Source organism: Bombina bombina, chromosome 6 (assembly GCF_027579735.1).
Source record: "Bombina bombina isolate aBomBom1 chromosome 6, aBomBom1.pri, whole genome shotgun sequence".
Classification (NCBI taxonomy): Eukaryota; Metazoa; Chordata; class Amphibia; order Anura; family Bombinatoridae; genus Bombina; species Bombina bombina.
In genome coordinates, this window is record NC_069504.1 from 178,823,410 (window position 1) to 178,845,773 (window position 22,364).

The window sequence follows — 22,364 nt, forward strand, 5'->3', positions numbered from 1 at the left end:
AAACTGGCAAATGTTTTCCTTTACATCCTTAACCTTTTTTGACGTGTAGGTGGTGATTTGACAAATAATAACATTATACAACTAGACAGCAGCACTATTTTCTGCCATGTAGTGCTCCAGACATTTACCTAGGTATCTCTTCAACAAAGAATACAATGGGATAAAGCAAACTTGATAATAGAAGTAAATTGGAAAAAAAAATTAATGTTATGGTCTGAATCACATATTTTTGGGTTTCATATCCCTTTAAGACAAAACTGTTAGGGCTTACTGTAATATTGCTGAAATTACAGTTTTGTAAAGTATACATTATTCTAGATACTTTTGATAAGAAAATAACAGCAGATACCATTATCACCCATGTCAAGTGTATTATTTATGCACAAATTTTAGATTTGTTTCCACCACATAAATCAATGGTTATATCCACTCGCTATTTTAAAATATTATATATAAAAAAAGTTATAGGGTGTGATAGAACCCTCATGCTATGCAGAATAACAATATTGGTAGAATAATTCATTTGTGTTCTATCAATTAAAAAAAAAGTAATGATTATTTAAACCACCATTATCTATTAAAATTAAACTGACATTAAATTAAAAAATAAATCCCTTGCAAACGTTTTATTAAGTGTAACAAATATGTTACACTAAAATCAAAATGTATTTTGCCTGCTTTTCATATTATTTTCCTCTGCAAATTGTTATTTTCTACTACCTCAAAGATTACATCTACCATACCCAAGTATGCTACAGAATGCTTTTATTACATTATGCTACACAGGGGTTTGCTTACAATTGTTAATTTAGTTTACCTTTGACCTCCAAACGACTACCGCAAATAAGAAAACATAAATATAGTCTGTGGGCTTTCTAGAAGTATATCCCTTGACTGTAGTTACACAATTTTGCATAAAAACATGGATAAAAAGCTACGTTATCAGAATTTATAAATGATGTATGGGGACTATGCATAAACCTGAGAAATGGGTGAAGATTATCTCATTATATACATGAGAATCCTCCTGCATCTTGTTGATCTGTCAAGGGTGTGAAAATTTGTTTTTTAACTGTTCCCAGAGAAGATGGAACACCCTGCAGAATCCATAACTTTCCCCCTGCAACATGCTACATGGTAAAGGTTTGTAGGAACACACTTTTATCTGCCCCTAACTAACCACAATAAAGTAAGTCAGATAAACTTACTGAAAATTATTTTCAAGGGGCATTGCATTGGACTAAACAATGTAATATATTGCTTAATTAATAAGAATTAAATGCATATACAATACTGTCTATTTAATGAATATCAGTAGGATCTATGGTTAGAGTGTGTCTTTCTATAACATTAATACAAAAATCTTAGCCAACGATGATCAATATGTCCTCACTAATTTTGCTGTGAAAGATATATCCAGGCAGTTAGGACAGTTATGGACTTTGAGAATTAAGAAAACTATTTTATATAAACTGCAAGCTAACTGGCTGTTCTAGCCCTGACAGCTCTTGTCCTGAGTATCTCAAAAATACATTTGGAAAACTGAATATTCTGATACTACCAATAAAGCCATTAAACATGTGGAACATTCATTTCTCAGATATATTGTGTTTTCATTGTGTTTTTGGTTTCACAGTGATCATTTTGTGCATATTCGTGAAATCAGCTGGATAGCATCTATTAAAAATAACATAGAGGGACCAACTGTTATAATCCTACTTCAACCCCATAACATGTTATGAGGGGCTGCAAATAATATACAACAAAAGTCTTTGAAACAAAACGTTGTGTCCCCTCTTGTAAAGCAGCAGTAGTTCAAGTGCTGTTGCCTAGACAACTTCTACAATACCCTATAGCAGTTGACAGCTAAATGTGCTTTACAATGCTGCACTTTGTGTATGGCAATTAAATCAATAATCGTATTATACAAGACCAGTAAAAGTGTTATTAGGACTGTTAATATTCTATTAAGACTTTAAGGATTGGTGAGTTCACATTCTTGGTTGATGCTACAATTTCATTATGTTTTTACAACTGTTGGTTCAGGGTGTTTATTCCATATGTACTTTTCAAGAGAAAGAACACGTGCAATGAACAAAGCAATATAAATTGGGGTATATTAACTATCATGTTGTTATCATTGTGATATATCTTTCTCTGAGTCTGGTAAAGAGCCTTGTCAGAGAGGTCACTATAAATGGAACTGAACTCTGATGTGACAGCTTTTTTCAAGAGTGTTAGGGGCCATTTATCAAGCTCCTTCAGATTCGCCAGAAACACCAGTTATGAAGCAGCGGTCTAAAGACCGTTGCTCTATAACCTGTCAGCCTGCTCTGAGCAGGCGGACAGACATCGCCGCAATTCAACCCGATCGAGTACGATCGGGTTGATTGACACCCTCCCACTGGCGGCCGATTGGCCGCAAATCTGCAGGGGGCGGCGTTGCACCAGCAGCTCACAAGAGCTGCTGGTGCAATACTGAATACAGAGAGCGTATTGCTCTCCGCATTCAGTGAGGTCTGTCGGACCTGATCCGCACTGTCAGATGAGGTCCGACAGACCTTTGTTAAATAGGCCCCTTAGAGTCATGAGTAATATTTAAAAACAACTGCAATGTTTTATAGTTTGGACATATTTATTTAAAATATTTTTAAGGTCTTGCAATAAATGTATTAATTTACCATATGAGTTTGAAAACATTATTAATGCCCATGCTTTGTAATAGCCTCACATCACCATCACTTGCTTTATATGGAGGGATAAAAAAAGCTTTTCACTGTCATTATGTTTGCAAAACATGCATTCATTTTCAGTATCTTATTACCACTAAGTAAGGCAGAGAGTAAGGAAGTGCAGTGTTCACTTCCAATTCCCAGAATTGGAAAACCCACAATTTTCAGAAATAAATTACAGAAAAGGGAAGCAAAAAATAATGAAAGTGTACGACAACCCACGATTAAATATTTTATATTACAATTTCAGAGTGTTTGATGTCCCTTTAACAGTGTTTTATGTGCTCAATGATGTAGTGAGGATCTGACCATACTTAAAGGGACAGCATTTTGAAAAGTTTAAAAAGATAGATTGTTTGTAAAAGATAGATAATCCCTTTATTACCCATTCCTCAGTTTTGGCACACATAAACTAGAGCTGTGTAGCTATAAACAAAATGTCAAAATGTACTGAGATAAGAGGCGGCTTTCAACAAAGAATACCAAGAGAACAAAGCAAATTTTCTGATATAAGTAAATAGGAAACTAATTTAAAATTGCATGCCCTATCTGAATCATGAAAGTTTAGTTTAGTTTTGACTAGACTGTCCCTTTAAATATTTGTATACTATTCGGATAAATGTAATAGCATCTTTTTTGGGGGGTGGGGGGGGAGGATAAGTCTCAATGCTATTTATGTCATAACATCTCTGTAAGCATCTTAAAGGGAACAAGAAATCTTCCATTCATGTGTTCCTTTATTTTCTTTCCCATTGTCCCATTGTTTCCTGTAAATATTTAATTTTATCTCACACGTACAGAATAAGGCAATAACATACCTTAATAATTACTAACAAATAGTTCTTTGAATATTCTCATGAACAAATGAAAGAAACACACTCCACTCACTGTATCTTGTAATGGCAGTGTAATGATACAGGCAACCCATGATGTCTTTTATTTCCAAGAATATTAATCATATGCAAAGATTAGAAAAATTATAACTGTTGTAGAATACTTGATGACTATTGGGTGATCCTGGGAAAGTGGTAGTTGGAAAGATGATCAAACTGAAACCAAATCCCACAGGTATGCAGCTCCTGTTAACCATATCTAAATAGTTTACAGTCACCATGGGTTAAAGGGCAAGGACCAAATGCCAGCAAAATAAAGCTGCCATCCTCACCTTCTGTTTCTCAACCTCCTACCCTTGAAGGATGAGAAACAGTAAATTGGTGATAATTGGTGATAAAATTAAATTGGGAAGTTGTTTAAAATTGCATGCCCTATTTAAAACATGAAAGTTTTTTTTGGACTTGACTGTCCCTTTAAACATAAGAAGGAGAATAAATTACACTTCCAGTGGGGATATGACAGATAAGTACTAAAATGTTAATTTTAAATTATTCTCTCTAAGTATACAGACAGAGATAAGATAATGAGGCTTTTGTGTGTATGTAAAGAGTGATAAGGTAAGAATTAATACCCCTGTAATATCAGCCTATTTTAATGGGTTGTTGTTTCATAATATACATTGTTAGATATTATAGGCATTGCTAGGCAACTAAGGGTGTCACTAGAGGGAACAAACAACAGTAGGGAGAAGCTATTTTGTTCCTCCCCTTTAACAAAACTGGTGTGCAACCTGAAACTCTGTAGTGGTTTGGCACCCTATGCACCCCTGTAGAATATATATTTACTGTAATGTGTTTCTAATTTCTGTCAGTTTTTACTGAGCACAGCTTTTAGTTTTGCAAGTAGTTTTATCTAATGAAATAAGGAAATGATAATTACACAATGACACATACCTTTCAAAGATTTCCTTTTCCGTAAACAGATCCAGATAACTGAATGGAGCATCCAGAAGGTAGAGATCAGCATCTTTGTACACAGCTCTAAACAAGAAAAGGTAACAAAAGGCTATTTTAGTAATTTAAGTGAAGTTGCCATGTCATTTCTAGTAATTGTCTGGCACATATGAATGCTTTTGCCAAATGTATGTAAAATAAATAAGGTGCTTTTAAAGAAAGTAAGAAAAAAGTATTAAATAACACAAGTAATGTTTGATCATCCATAGCTAAAAAGTGAATAAATGCATTTTTCTGTTTAGTTGGTTGCTTACGATTATTTAGGGCACAGCTAATGGTTTGCTGGGGCAACAATCACCCACTAATATGAACAGTCTATAAATGCCAAGGCAAGTAACAGACTGCAGTGAGTTTGTTTTTTATCCTAAAAAGACTAAATTTATTGAAAATAAAAATTTGGATCTCCCCATCTAAGGGCCAGATTGCAAGTGGCGCAGAAACAGTTCTGTGCAAGCAATGTCAGGTTTATCATGGCTGTTTGCATGCATCAGAAGAGTGCGCGTATTACTAGGTGAAAGTAAACGTGTTCATTAGAGCACAATTTAATTTAATGCACTTTGGATTAGCGCAACCTCAGAGCTCTGGTTAGCTATTACACACAAATAAAAAGTTGTACAAAAAAAAATAATTAAAAAGTACAGTTACACTCAAAATAACACTATCTAATAAAAAAATGTTTTTTAAAAAATTGCATTAAAAAGTTACAGTATAAGGGCTCAAAGATATGAGGTCTCAGGTGTTAGAAGAAAAAAAAAGGCTGCAAAAGTCTTTAACATAGAGTTACACACATACACGTCAAAATATGTATATATATATTTTATTTATTTATTTATATACAGTATATATATATATATATATATATATATATATATATATATATATATATAATTTAGCAAATGGAGAGCACTCTCACTTCAAGCCAGCTTGCCAGGGTGCAAACAGGAAGCAAATAACAATAAACGATGGCTTGCACTCGCTTGTCTTTTGCAAAAAACGTGCCTTTAATGTAACGTTTCGGGGACCGTATCATCTGAGGAAGGGGATACGGTCCCCCGAAACGTTATATTAAAGGCACGTTTTTTGCAAAAGACCAGCGAGTGCAAGCCATTGTTTATTGTTTTTTATTTTTATATATATATATATATATATATATATATATATATATATATATATGTGTGTGTGTGTTTTTATAGATACAGTATATATTTTACCAAAAAAACATCAGATGTGTAGAAATATTTATTTATTAGTAAATAGAACATATTATTTTATGTGAAGAACATTGGAATGTGAAATATTCAAATTTCATGTCTGGTTAACGCGCTTGAGAAAATGTAATCAGTTTTGCGCTCCATTAAAGTCTATGGGAGAATATGTTAACGCAATTGCGATATTCTAACTTCGGCTTTGTGTGTGCGTCGGGTTAGCACGCGATCGAAAACATTTTACTTTCAATTTGTAATAAATACGCGTGGTATACGATGCATGCAAAAAGCCGAAGTCGAACTCACTTAGCACATGAGAAAGAGCGATAAATAGCTCTTCATTTGTAATCTAGCCCTAATTTAGGATGTTTAATAAAGAAATGTTGTGTGCCTTTAAGTTTCACTAAGAAAGGTACAAAATAACACAGGGAATTATTGAGAATAAGAATAAACTCTTAATGGGACATGAAACTCACATTTATTTCTTTCATGGTTCAGATAGTGTGTACAGTTTTAAACAACCTTCCAATTTACATGTATTATCTAACTTGCTTTGTTCGCTTTGTATCCTTTGTTAGAAATCATACCTAGGTAGGCTCCAAAGCAACAATGCACTACTGGGAGCTAGCGGCTGATTGGCGGCTACACATATGCCTCCAGCTAGTTCCCAGTAGCTCACTGCTGCTTCTTCAACAAAGGATACCAAGAGAATGAAGCTCGTGTGATAATGTAAGTACAGGTGGCCCTCGGTTTACGTCGGTTCAATTTGCGCCATTTCAGAATAACAACCTTTTTTTTCAGTCATGTGACTGCTATTGAAAAGCATTGAAAAGCTGTGCACTAAAAAATAGCCAGTAGGTGGAGCTGTCCGCTTGTGTTGCAGCAAAGTTATGCAACTTAGCAGACTGAAATTAATCTGTGTACACAGAACAGACCTTAGCTATCGATCAGCTTTCAAGCAACAAGATCTAGCAGCCACTTCCCTATCATCTTCCTGTTCAGCTGCTTGAGGTGAGGGTGCCTAACTGCCTATTAATCATTCCAGATTGAAATGCATAGAATAGGTGCAGACCCAATATTATATAACATGCTAACAATGCAGAGAACTGTTTGCAGAAAAAGCAAGTAAAAAAATGTTTTTGTTCATTAAACTTAGTTTGATGATACAGTCTGTTGTGTGATTATTTAATTAGGTTTATAATGCTGTTTAGCATTTAAAGTCTTCATTTCAAAGCTTTAAAAATGTTTTAGGTGTTAGTTATGACAATTTTGAGAGGGGCTTGAAATCTAACTCCCTCACTGGGTTTCAATTTACAACGGTTTCGATTTATAACCATTCCTTCTGGAACCTAACCCCAGCGAAAACTGAGGGCTACCTGTAATTGTAAAGTGGTTTAAAATTGTATGCTGTATCTGAATCACAAAAGAAAGAAACAAAATTTATGAGTGACATTAAAGTCGGTTTCTTATTTATGCCTCATTAATTATTTACTACATTGCATAAGATCTACAAGTATAATAAATTACTTAAAAACATTAACAGACTGTGCACAGTCTTTTCATATGCACATTTATTGAGTCACCAATTCCTAAACATGTGCAAGAGTTCACAGTGTATACATATTTAAATCTGTGATTTGCTCGTCGCTGTCACATGATACAGGGGACAGAAAAATGGAAGTACATTTTTAATATTGTCAGTAAAAAAATCTACTGCTCATTTGAAATTGAGAGTAAGTTCTGTTGCATTGTCTTGTTATTATGAAAAAAAACAGGAAAAATAAAGTGCTTTGCAAAGTTTTTGAATTATGCAAACATTTTGGACTAGATTGCAAGTGTAACGCTATTTAGCTTTCCCCCTCGCCCGTTAACTTCGCTAGATGGAGTCTTTTTATACGCATCGGGTTGCGCTCATGCTACAAGTTGAAAGTAAAAAGTTAGCGTGCAAGCGAAACCCGACGCGAGTTGACCAAATATTGCACCACACATATACCTATACCTGTATATCTATTCCTATAGATATATAGGTATAGATATGTATTTTACATGAACATTATCAATTATATATAGAAATATATATTTCATAGTTAAAAGTACATTATTTTCTATGTGAAGAACATAGATATACAGGTATATGTATATATAGATATATATAGAAATATGTATTTACAATAAAAAGTACATTATCCTTCTTTGCGGTTTGGTTTGCAGCTTAAAAAAATGACTTTATATCCCGCATTGCCTCTGTATAGCAGTAGGTTTCCCTCTGCCTAACTTACTTAAAGGTGTACTAACCCCAAAATGTTATCTTAATTTGAAAAAGCAGTAATAAAAGGTTAGGAGCCGGACCATTTTTAATTCAGCACCTTGGAAGCGCTTGCTGATTTGTTTGCTACATTTAGCCACAAATCAGCAAGTGCTACCCAGGTGCTGAACAAAAAATGGTCCGGCTCTAAAGCTTACAGTACTGCTTTTTTAAATTAAGATAACATGAGAACAAATAAAAATTGCCAATAAGAGTAAATTAGAAAGGTGCTTAAAATATCATGCTCTATCTGAATCATGAAAGAAATAAAATTGGATTTTGTGTCCCTTTAAAAGACCATAGCAGATGATGAAACCAGCAGTAGTAGTCACATAAATAAATATATATATATGTGTGTGTGTTCTTTTTGCACTATAATACACAATTAACAACAAATCCTGCTTAGTAAATAAAATGAAAAACTGATTCAAGTACTAGGTATGCTTTTCAACAAGGGATACCAAGAAAACTAAGATAATGAGATAATAGAAGTAAATTGGAAAGCTGTTTAAAATCGCATGCGCTATCCGATTCATGAAGGAAGAATAGTAGGTTTTATGTACCTGTAATTTTATAAAATATAAAGATATTAAAGGGATATGAAACAGAAAAAAAAATATTTTGTGATTACAGAACATACCATTTTTAAAAAGTTTCCAATTTACTTCTATTATTAAATTTGCTTTGTTCCCATAATGTTCTTTGTTGAAGGAATACCTAGGTAGGCGTCTCTAGCTCTACATGGCAGGAAATAGTGCTGCCCTCCAGTGCTCTTGCAAATGAATAACATTCTAGCAAAACTACTGTTATATAGTGCTCCAGAAATAGGCCGGCACCTAAGCATACATCCCTGCTTTTTAAAGAAAAATTAAAAATAGAAGTAAACTTTATAGCTGTTTAAACGACTTGCTCAATTTGAATCATGAAAGAAAAAAAAATGGGTTTCATTTCCCTTTAATAAATATGAAGCTATATGTTGGTTGCCAACCTGATATAATAATATGTAACTAATACTGGGCAGACATCTGGGAATATCAAGTTACAGTAAAATGTTGATACTTTTTATATTGTTGGTAAAACTTCATATAATGTATTTTTTTTTTTAAATCTGCTCTAGAATTAACCAAACAATTTTAAATATGTGTGGTTATAATGATACAATATTGAATTGAAGTCTTTGTGTCCCTTGGTTGTAACTTTCCTTTTAAATATGTTCAGCATAGTTATCTACGCTTGGAGCAAAATAAAATGATAATGCAATAAAGGAATTTACACAGTAAATATTAGGACAGCATGTTACAGAATACAAGGACAATATTGTCTTACAAAGGACTGTGAAAATTGCTGAATTTTCTATGCAGATATTCAGTGTAAAAAGAAATTATTTTTAATGTTTGAAAAGAAAGTTCTAAATGATGTAAATAAATATGTATTTATTATTATTGGGATGATGACTGTGCTACCAGTAAGTAAGCAGTTAAATGTGGGTGTAGTTCTCTCAAGTAGGGGCCTTTGCCTGGATGGGAGGGGGATATGTTGCTCTGGGGGCCCTAGAGTGTAAGGTCTAGCCCTGGAGGGTGGGGGACCTAGGGGGTGTTGCTGTGGGGGCCATGGTATGTGGTGTCTGGCCCTCAAAGGTTGGGACCCTTTCCTTGGCTGTTGGGGGACCTGTGCCCGAGGTTGGTGGGCCTGTTGGGGGGCAGAGAGGGGCTAATGCTCATTAGCATACATTTGGGTGGGTGTGAGATGCTGGGCAAATATAGTGACTGACTTCAAGAGCAGATACAGGTATCCTAACAGCAACAGACTAGAGTTTAGACGTAGCTCTGCCTCACTATATATTGTTCTGAGAACTGTAGATCTTAAAATATATTACCTTGCTAGTGATATCCTTGCTCGTTGGCCTCCACTTAATGTTATACCACCTTCTCCTAGGACAGTGTTGTCTTTCTCTGGAAACTTTGCAATGTCCTGTGAAATAGGAAGATCGTACAAATTAATTACAGTTGCATTTTCAACCTCAGCACTAATCACATACAGGGATGACATATTTACTATAAAATGATGGATTTTTGTCCCTTTTTAATTCTGCAGATTTAAAAGGCAATTAAATACAGTAATATTGCATAATCAAGAAATCTATATAAAAAAGGTAATGCAATTTCGCATACTCTGAATTTCAAACTAGCAGTAGATTTTTTTTTTGGGATAAATTTTACATTTCTTCAATTTGTAAGCCCACTGCATCATGTGACAGCCATCAGCAAATTACAGACTCATATGTATACACTGTGAACACTTGCACATTCTCAATAGGAGCTAACGCCTCAAACAGTGTGCATATAAAAGATTGTGCCCAATTTGATGATTTAAGTAATTGGAAAGTTGTTTTTTTTTTGTTTGTTTTTTAATTGTGTGCTCTGTCTTAATCATAAAAGAAAACTGTTGACTTTAGTGTCCCTTTAACACTGCTACACTGTTACACGTCATTAGTTGCACACTCTAGCGGGCCGATTTATCTAAGGGGCTGATTTATCTAAGGGGCCGATTTATCAATGTCTGGCGGACATGATCGTCTGTAGCGGATCATGTCCGCCAGACATCGCTGAATGCATTTAACATTGCACAAGCGTGCAATGCCGCCTCCTGCAGATTTGCGGCCAATCGGCCACTAGCAGGGGGTTTCAATCAACCCGATCGTACACGATCGGGGGGATTGATGTCCAACACCTCAGAGGAGGCGTATGAGCTAAGAGGCAGCGGTCTTAAGACCGCTGCTTCTTAAATCCTGCGCGGAAACAGATGCATTGGGGCCGATTGACGGTTTGTTAAATCGGCCCCTAAAACTTTACAATTATTTTGTTCAATATCTAAACAACTAATAGGATTTTAAGACAATACTTCTGAATATTATTATCAGGCTTTACATTTTTCTTCTAATTTATCATTCTGTCTAGCATTTTTTGTGTTTAATGTCCCTTTAATGATTCAACAAGTAAGTAGTTGCATCATAGTTGCTTCCCATGTCAAATATAAAATGTACAGTGATCACATTGGATATATGTATTTGATAGATACATGTTTTGTGAAACTGAAGTTTTGAACTTGCATTAAATAACTGGTGAATCTTTATGTTGAGTTGAGCATGCCTGGTTCTCCACCAATCAGCAAGCACTATGCAGGGTGCTTAACAAAAAATGGGCTGGCTCTTAAGCTTACATTCCTGCTTTTTCAAATAAAGATACCAAGAGAACAAAGAAAAAATTATAATACGAGCAAATTAGAAAGTTGCTTAAAATTGCACGCTCAATCTGAATCATGAAAGAAAAAAAAATTGGGTTTCATATCCCTTTAAGATTTAAGACGTACAAAGCAAAATGGGACTATATATACCCTCAGTCTGATAAATTTCCTTTGTACATACATGCACTTAGAAAAGTTTAAATTTAATTATTTAAAGGTACATGAAACTCAAAATTTTTCTTTCATGGTTTAGGTATAGCATACAATTTTAAACAACTTTCCAATTTACTTCTATTATTTAATTTGCTTCCTTCTCTTGTTATCTTTTGCTGAAATCTCTTTATAGGTAAGCTCAGGAGTAGCATAGAACCTAGGTTCTAGATGCTGATTGATGGCTGCATATATATATACAGATTGTCATTGGCTCACCCATGTGTTCAGTTAGAAAACAGTAGTGCATTGTGGCTCCTTCAACAAATGATACCAAGAGAATGAAACAAATTTGATAATAGAAGTAACCTGTAAAGTTGTTTAAAATTGTATGTTCTACCTAAATGATGAAAGAAAATGTTTGAGTTTCATGTCCCTTTAAAAGATAAACAATCTTTTTATATATATATATATATATATATATATATATATATATATACACATACACATAAACACAATACAATAGAACACAATCCCACACTATTTACTCACTGAGTAAAGACTAAATATGATGCATGACTAAAACAGATACCCTATCAGATAAAGGATACTATTTGAACCACTAATACCAGTCTTGGGTCAACAGTAGTCTTTATCACCGTCTATACTGAAATAATGTTAGATCGGCATGTTTCTAGTTGAACGATGAGAAAGCATAATGGATGATAATATTAGGTGAGTTTACTTTCTTCTTTGTATCATAAGTTGCCTACTGCCAATAATTTATAATAGCAATAATGTCATTAGGAATTCAGAGGATGAAATTATGACACCTGTAAAATCTTTATATAACTGGGTTCAAGGTTAGCAAAGGGAAGTAACCGTTTCATGTTAGACTTTAGGGGGGAAATCGTTTTTATATGTAGACAATGGCCCATATTTATCAAGGTCTGTCGGACCTGATCTGACAGAGCTGCTGGTGCAACACCGCCCCCCTGCAGACTCGCGGCCAATAGGCCGCCAGCAGGAGGGTGTCAATCAACCCGATCGCACTCGATCGGGTTGATTTCCGGCGATGTCTGTCCGCCTGCTTAGAGCAGGCGGACAGGTTATGGAGCAGCGGTCTTTGTGACCGCTGCTTCATAACTGCTGTTAATGGCGAGCCTCTGGACAGCACTTTTTTGTTGGATGCATTTATCCACAAATCAGCAAGATAAACCCAGGTTGTTCACCAAAAATGGGCCGGCATCTACACTTACATTCTTGCATTTCAAATAAAGATACTAAGAGAATGACGAAAATTTGATAATAGAAGTAAATTAGGAAGTTGTTTAAAATGTCATGCTCTATCTGAATCACAAAAGAAAAAATTTGGGTTTAGTGTCCCTTTAATTGAATGTTTAAGCTCTGTCTATAGCTATATATAAGCAATAGTACACAATAACATGATCTAACAAATCGGAGCATTTTATTTTTTACTTTGATGTCCCTTTAAAAAGTAATTAATCCCGATATTATTCCCCTGTTGCATATAAAGAATAAGGTAATTTAAAAATAAATAATACTAGATGCTTTTCAAGGGGTATGACCTTGGACTGCACATCAATACAAAAATGAATTTAGTCTACACTTGTTTTATAATGCAGTGATTCACTGTGGTTATAAACTATACTATAACATGTTTTAACCTTTCATAATACATTTGAAGTCTGTTCGATTGTAAGCTTGAGAGCCACTCTGTCTGTAGACCACTGTGCATAAAACTGCACAACTACTGCAGGGCATTCCTCTCCTATGAATTGTAATGCACCCTATAACTGTATTGAACATTTGTACAGTGCTGCATAGCATGTTGGCACTTTATAAATAACAGATACAGATTTAGCCTAGTCATAAATCACACCGTAAGTTTAAAGGGAAACGCTAGAATAATCTTAAAATGCTCTATTCCATTATTTTACTGTGTATTTAACCCACTTAAAGGGACATGATACCCAAATGTTGAAGCTCTTAAAAGTGATGCAGCATAGTAAAAAGCTGACTAGAAAATATCACCTGAACATCTCTATGTAAAAAAAGAAGGTATTTACCTTAAAATGTCCTGTTTTCACACCCCACTGTAAAGAGACTTTAAGCAGCCAATCAGGATGCTAGTCCCAGGACTTGCAAGGGAGTGTGGATCTGGCATGTGCAGGCACAGTCATGTTATTTTCCTATTCAGTTTAAGAAAGTTTACTATGAAATATCACAAGATTTCATTGAAATGTATGAGATCTCAGCAAATCAATGCATGACCTCAGCACTGCTGATGCTGACTGGCTATTGTTTTTTGTTTGTTTTTTCAACTTGTAACTGGAAAGCTGCTGAAGTATAACTGTTCACAGAGCACTTACAAATTGTGAGGTAAAATTTATTTTTACATACCCTTTTTACATAGAGATGTTCAGGTGATATTTTCATGTCAGCTTTTGTGCTGCATCACTTTCAACTGATTTAACATTATGTCCCTTTAAATACATTGTTTTAGTAAACACAAGTGCCACTAGAATTAAGTGCAAGGTACCAACACTGAGTATTCGTGAGTGGGGAGCTTTTTGCCTAGTCCTATGCAACAAGATTTTGGGGGCAGTACATTTTGGGGTGTAGCTCTAGCAAGATTCCTTTTCACCCTTATGTTCTCCAAATATATTATTTATTTTTATTGCAAAACAATTATGCCTGGTTATCTTGTAGAAGTGTATAACTCCTCCTTGCACCCTGGACTCTAATTGTGAGGAATATATAAGGAATATTTGAGCTAACATTCATTCATGCAAATTTCCCAGTGCCTAGGACAGCACAAACATCAAATACACCACAATTGGACGACTGAAACAATTTAGTTACTGTTTTGGAGCATATTGTTATCAACAAGGCATGCTTTACATGCACAACTAAAAGTGAAAATGAATAAATATTTAAACTTAATGCTATTTTATACAATAAAAAGTGAATAAAATAAATAATGATATATAAAATATAAGGATATATAAGGTTCTGCTGACTGGCGCCTGCGTTTGGTGATATACTGGAAACCTGGCAGTATAAAACTGGGTGTTTGTCTACTCCAGAGCATGGGGGGCTCTGTAAAGTGTGAGTAACCCCTTTGCGGGACCACCGTGTGAATTACCACCAGTTTAAAGGGACAGTCAACACCAGAATTTTTGTTCTTTAAAAAGATAGATAATCCCTTAATTACCAATTCCCCAGTTTTGCATAACCAACACAGTTATAATTATACACGTTTTACATCTGTGATTACCTTGTATCTAAGCCTCAGCAGACTGCCCCCTTATTTCAGTTATTATTACAGACTTGCAGTTTAGCCAATCAGAGCTGTCTCCATGGTAAATTCACGTGCAGGAGCTCAATGTTATCTATATGAAACAAGTGAACTAATGCCCTCTAGTGGTGAAAAACTATCAAAATGCATTTAGATTAGAGGCGGCCTTCAAGGTCTAAGAAATTAGCATATGAACCTCCTAGGTTTAGCTTTCAACTAAGACTACCAAGAGAACAAAGCAAAATTGGTGATAAAAGTAAATTGGAAAGTTGTTTAAAATTACATGCCCTATCTGAATCATGCAAGTTTTTTTTGGACTTCACTGTCCCTTTAAACGTATATCACTGCATTCTTTTTCCTTTGTTTTATTTAAGGCAAGAAACCACTTGAATCACCTGCAATTGGAAAAAAAATTCTGTTGATGATATATATCCTTATATTTTATATATCTTTATTTATTTTATTCACTTTTTATTGTATCACTATTTCACCAAGTGAATTTTGTACTTTTTTCTTTCTTAAAGTTATTTTATATCTGAGTGCCAAAAACACGTAACAGATGAAAATACTCTTTCTTCCCAGTATTGTTCTGTTAAATAAAGGTCACTTTGTACTTTATTAACATGAGTTTTGACATATCTGGAGGACCCAGTGTGACACTAGGCTTAATTTATTACACATAATACAGCCACCCTTACTCACTGATTAATGAGGTTGTTAACACTATAATAATGTTTCCTGCTAAGAAACAGAGAGTTTAACGTGTCAAGGTTTTTTTTTTATTATTGTTTAAATGTTAAAAACTAGCAGGTTACATAACACATTCCTACAATGACAATAATATATGCTAATTATTAGGTTTATATAAGCTATTGTTTAGAGTAGAATGTGAAGAAATTGAAAAGAATCTTTGAATTAGAAGATTTAATGAAACATATATATATATATTTATATTACAGTGAAAGCAAACAAATCTACACATTGTTTTCAGGTTAGTCTGGGCTTTGAATGCTTCTTAATATCTAGCATTTACCTTCTATTAGATAATGTAGACATTTCACAATTAGAAAAGCACAGCATTGCTATTCTGAGGTTTAACCCCTTCGTGACCAGAGCACTTTTCCATTTGTTGACCGTCTGGGACCAAGGCTATTTTTGCATTTCTGCAGTGTTTGTGTTTAGCTGTAATTTTCTTCTTACTCATTTACTGTACCCACATATTATATACCGTTTTTCTCACCATTAAATGGAGTTTTTAAAAATTCCATTATTTTCATCATATCTTATAAAATCTGTTACACATCTACAACCACCAAAAAAACTCCTATGCTAAATAGTTTCTAAATTTTGTCCTGAGTTTAAAAATACCCAATGTTTACATGTTCTTTGCTTTTTTTTGGAAGTTATAGAGCAATAAATACAAGTAGCACTTTGCTATTTCCAAACCATTTTTTTCCCTCAAAATTAGCGATAGTTACATTGTAACACCAATATCTGTCAGGAATCCCTGAATATCTCTTAACATGTATATATATATTTTTTAGTAGACAACCCAAAGTATTGATCTAGGCCCATTTTGGTATATTTCATGCCACCATTTCATTTTAAAAATGGTATTGCATTGATGCCAGAATATCGAGGGATCACTGCAATACCCTGGAAGCAGCTGGAAGCGATCAGGGGGTCGATCCGATAAAAATCGTCGCCCGCAAAAGCCGGCGACGCCAATATTTGCGTGGGTTTGGTATCACATATACGGCGTAACCTAGAAGTTACGCGCGTATATTTCTGCCGTCGCCCGTAGTTTTTTGGGCCATAGGCAGGTATACCAAACCCGCGCAGTTTGGTATCCAATATGCAGCGTAAGGACTTACGTGGCGAAAATGGAGAAAACTTACTCCATTTTCACCTCGCCACAAAAAGCAGCCGTAAGAAGCCTTACGCTGACTATTGGAGCCCCGTAACTCCCTAAACTGGCTGCTAAAATAAACCTAACACCTAACGCATGCGCAATGTCTATCTCCCTGTCAACCGCGATCTGCTAAAATAAACCTAACACCTAACGCATGCGCAATGTCTATCTACCTGTCAACCGCGATCCCCCCCCCGAAATCCCTAATAAAGTTATTAACCCCTAAACCGCCGCTCCCGGACCCCGCCGCCATCTACATAAACTAACCCCCTACTGTGAGCCCCTAAAACCGCCGCCATCTACCTTATCTATCCCCTAATCTGACCCCTTACACCGCCGCCACCTATATAAAAATTATTAACCCCTAATCTAATCCCCCTATACCGCCGCCAGCTATATTAATATTATTAACCCCTAATGTAAGCCCCTTACACCGCCGCCATCTCTATTAAAATGATTAACCCCTAATTTAATCTACCTACCCCGCCGCCAGCTATATTATCTATATTAACCCTAAGTATATTATAGTTAATATAGGTATTACATTATATATATTAACTATATTAACCCTAATTATATTAGGGTTAATATAGTTAATATAGTTACTATAGTATTTATATTAACTATATTAACTCTATCTAAGCCTAACACCCCTAACTAAATTTATATTAAATTAATCTAATTAATTTATAAACTAAAATATTCCTATTTAAATCTAAATACTTACCTATAAAATAAACCCTAAGATAGCTACAATATAATTAATAATTACATTGTAGCTATGTTAGGGTTAATATTTATTTTACAGGTAAATTGTTAATTATTTTAACTAGGTATAATAGATATTAAATAGTTATTAACTATTTAATATCTACCTAGTTAAAATAATTACCCAATTACCTGTAAAATAAATCATAACCTAAGTTACAAATACACCTACACTATCAATAAATTTAATAAACTACAAACATCTATCTAAAAATACAATTATATTAACTAAACTAAATTACAAAAAAAACAAACACTAAATTACAAAAAATAAAAAAAAGATTACAAGATTTTTAAGCTAATTACACCTATTCTAAGCCCCCTAATAAAATAATAAACCCCCCAAAAAAAAAAAAAATTCCCTGCCCTATTCTAAATTAAACAAATTTCAAAGCTCTTACCTTACCAGCCCTTAAAAGGGCCTTTTGTGGGGCATGCCCCAAAGAATTCAGCTCTTTTGCATACAAATACAATCTCCCCCCCCCCATTACAACCCACCACCCACATACCCCTATTCTAAAACCACCCAAACCCCCCTTAAAAAAGCCTAACACTACCCCCCTGAAGATCTCCCTACCTTGTCTTCACCACACCGGGCCGAACTCCTGATCCGATCCGGGCGATGTCTTCCTCCAAGCGGCAAAGAAGAATTCTTCCTCCGGCGATGTCTTCCTCCAAGCGGCAAAGAAGAATTCTTCCTCCGGCGACGTCTTCCTCCAAGCGGCAGCAAAGTCTTCATTCTTCCGGCGGCATCTTCAATCTTCTTTCTTCGCTCCGCCGCCGCGGAGCATCCATCCCGGCCGACTGCTGTACTACGAATGAGGTACCTTTAAATGACGTCATCCAAGATGGCGTCCGCCGAATTCCGATTGGCTGATAGGATTCTATCAGCCAATCGGAATTAAGTTAGAAAAATCTGATTGGCTGATTGAATCAGCCAATCAGATTCAAGTTCAATCCGATTGGCTGATCCAATCAGCCAATCAGATTGAGCTCGCATTCTATTGGCTGTTCGGATCAGCCAATAGAATGCGAGCTCAATCTGATTGGCTGTTCGGATCAGCCAATCGGATTGAACTTGAATCTGATTGGCTGATTCAATCAGCCAATCAGATTTTTCTAACTTAATTCCGATTGGCTGATAGAATCCTATCAGCCAATCGGAATTCGTCGGACGCCATCTTGGATGACGTCATTTAAAGGTACCTCATTCGTAGTACAGCAGTCGGCCGGGATGGATGCTCCGCGGCGGGGGAGCGAAGAAAGAAGATTGAAGATGCCGCCGGAAGAATGAAGACTTTGCTGCCGCTTGGAGGAAGACGTCGCCGGAGGAAGAATTCTTCTTTGCCGCTTGGAGGAAGACATCGCCGGAGGAAGAATTCTTCTTTGCCGCTTGGAGGAAGACATCGCCCGGATCGGATCAGGAGTTCGGCCCGGTGTGGTGAAGAAAAGGTAGGGAGATCTTCAGGGGGGTAGTGTTAGGCTTTTTTAAGGGGGGTTTGGGTGGTTTTAGAATAGGGGTATGTGGGTGGTGGGTTGTAATGGGGGGGGGATTGTATTTGTATGCAAAAGAGCTGAATTCTTTGGGGCATGACCCAAAAAAGGCCCTTTTAAGGGCTGGTAAGGTAAAGAGCTTTGAAATTTGTTTAATTTAGAATAGGGCAGGGAATTTTTTTTTTGGGGGGGTTTATTATTTTATTAGGGGGCTTAGAATAGGTGTAATTAGCTTAAAAATCTTGTAATCTTTTTTTTATTTTTTGTAATTTAGTGTTTGTTTTTTTTTGTAATTTAGTTTAGTTAATTTAATTGTATTTTTAGATAGATGTTTGTAGTTTATTTAATTTATTGATAGTGTAGGTGTATTTGTAACTTAGGTTAGGATTTATTTTACAGGTAATTGGGTAATTATTTTAACTAGGTAGATATTAAATATTTAATAACTATTTAATATCTATTATACCTAGTTAAAATAATTAACAATTTACCTGTAAAATAAATATTAACCCTAACATAGCTACAATGTAATTATTAATTATATTGTAGCTATCTTAGGGTTTATTTTATAGGTAAGTATTTAGATTTAAATAGGAATATTTTAGTTTATAAATGAATTAGATTAATTTAATATAAATTTAGTTAGGGTTAGATAGAGTTAATATAGTTAATATAAATACTATAGTAACTATATTAACTATATTAACCCTAATATAATTAGGGTTAATATAGTTAATATATATAATGTAATACCTATATTAACTATAATATACTTAGGGTTAATATAGATAATATAGCTGGCGGCGTGGTAGGTAGATTAAATTAGGGGTTAATCATTTTAATAGAGATGGCGGCGGTGTAAGGGGCTTACATTAGGGGTTAATAATTTTAATATAGATGGCGGCGGTGTTAGGGGCTCACTTTAGGGGGTTATAGATATAATATAGCTGGCGGCGGGGTACGGGAGCGGCGGTTTAGGGGTTAATAACTTTATTAGGTTGCGGCGGGGTACGGGAGCGGCGGTTTAGGGGTTAATACATATTTTATTGTTAGGCTAGTGAGGGGGGATAGCGGATAGAGGGTTAGACTTGTCGGGCTATGTTAGGGAGGCGTGTTAGACGTGTCGGGCTATGTTTAGGAGGCGTGTTAGACAGTGCGGGTGTTTTAGACTTTAGTCAGGTTTTATAGGCGCTGGCAGATTCTAACGTGCCGTAGGTCACTGGCGACGCCAGAAATTTGTACTTGCGCAGATTTCTGGACATCGCTGGTTTGTCAGACTTACGGCACGTTAGCATCTGACGGCAACATATATGGGATAGCTCGAGTTGCGAGCTGAAACTGCGGGCGACGCCGGTTCCCTCGCTTGCGCCGCAAACTGCGATCTATATCGGATCGCGCCCCAGGATCACTTCTAGAGCTTCAAACCCCAGAGGATGTGCCAGGAACGTCCTTGGTTGTTAAGGGTGTTTTTTGTAGGACGTTCCTGGCACGTCCTAGGTCGTTAAAGGGTTAGAGGGACATGAAACCCAAAGATTTTCTTTCATGATTTAGGTAACACATACAATTTTAAACAACTTTCCTGTTTATTATTAACAAATCTGCTTCATTCTCTTGGTATCATTTGTTGAAGGAGCAGCAATCCACTACTGATTTCTAACTGAACACATGGGTGAACCAATGACAATCAGTATATATATGCAGCCACCAATCAGCAGCTAGAACCTAGGTTTTTTGCTGCTCCTAAGCTTAACTAGATAAACCTTTCAGCAAAGGATAACAAGAGAAGCAATCAAATTAAATAATAGAAGTAATTTGGAAAGTTGTTTAAAATGGTATGCTCTTTCTGAATCATGAATCATCAAAAATTGTGTTTCATGTCTCTTTAAATACCACTCATAGTGGCTAAATATATATATTAGCTTTTTTAATTAAACCAAAAATAAGTCAAGTATATCATTTTAGTGGTAAAATACTTTTTTTCTTAAAATAGCAATGGATATCAGCATGTTACTTTATTTTAATGGGACATTCTAATATAATAATTGTATTATTGCTTAAAGGGACACTGAACCCAAATTGTTTATTTCATGATTCAGATAAAGCATGCAATTTTAAGCAACTTTCTAATTTATTCCTATTATCAATTTTTCTTCATTCTCTTGCTATCTTTATTTGAAAAAGAAGGCACCTAAGCTTTTTATTTTTGTTCAGAACTCTTGACAGCACTTTTATTGGTGGATAAATTTATCCACCAATCAGCAAAGACAACCTAGGTTGTTCACCAAAAATGGGCCGGCATCTAAACTTACATTCTTGCATTTCAAATAAAGATACCAAAAGAATAAAGAGAATTTGATAATAGGAGTAAATTAGAAAGTTGCTTAAAATTCCATACTCTATCTAAATGAAAGAAAAAATTTGGGTTCAGTGTCCCTTTAAATATCCCTTGTAACAATGGGTCAATCACAATCTATTGGCTGTTGTGTTTTCCTTTGCATTTCACTGTGATCATAATAGTGCAGTAAATTGTAAAGTTTTTCTTTTTTTTATAATTGCATGTGGTATCCGAATTAGGAAAATTTTAATTTTACTTTGGTCACCTTTAGTCATGACTACACCTATTTTGTTATACAACACATTACATAAACTGAGACTCATGATGATGATGTCATAAGGACACCTGACAATCAGTTGCTATAATTTACGTCTAGCCTGATTCTAAGCCTTTGTTTTTGCCTTTTATTCATACAATGTCATGCTTTGTATCACAGTTTGTTATGTCAAAGCAATAGTGTTATTATGATAACAAAACTGTATCATCACTGATTACAGAACAAACTCAAAGGATTGGAAAATTGTATAATAAAAATAATGAAGGACAATGTTTAGGGGATATTGTTTTTATTAAACAAAATGAATAGGGGAATCTGACTTTGTATTTAATTATTCACAAGCCTGAATATTTGACAGCATTACGGGGAAATTTTTTAGGCACGTAGGATTGATAATTGCTTATGTTTTGTGGATAGACACAAAGATATATATATTTTTTTAAATGTAGATATTAAACAGCTAGGAAAAATGATTCCACTGTTAAACTGTCATTAGTCAAGTTGTAACACTAATATTAAAACAGGAAACCTCAGAAAAAAGAAAACAAAAAGTGGAATTAAAGGGACAGTATACTGTAAAATAGTTTTTCCCTTAATGTGTTTACAATTGCTTTTTTTACCAACTGCAGAGTATAAAATGTATGAAAATTAGCCTTTTAAGGTTTATTTCTGTATATTAAAGCTCTGATTTTGTGTTTTGAAGCCACAGCCTAATAAAATGGGTTGAGCTTGTAGGTATAATCAGATCTCATTACTGTATCACATTGTGCACAC

General features: G+C 35.0%; 1 protein-coding gene across 1 annotated transcript in view; it reads right to left on the reverse strand.

Moving 5' to 3' along the window:
* CFTR (CF transmembrane conductance regulator) overlaps window positions 1-22,364 on the reverse strand; it is a 345,866-nt gene that overhangs the window by 85,396 nt on the left and 238,106 nt on the right. The window contains exons 12-13 of the mRNA XM_053716685.1: window positions 9,966-10,060; window positions 4,520-4,606 (exon numbers count right to left, since the gene is read on the reverse strand). Of these exons, the coding sequence (XP_053572660.1) occupies window positions 4,520-4,606; window positions 9,966-10,060 (182 nt within the window). The remainder of the gene's footprint in view (window positions 1-4,519; window positions 4,607-9,965; window positions 10,061-22,364) is intronic.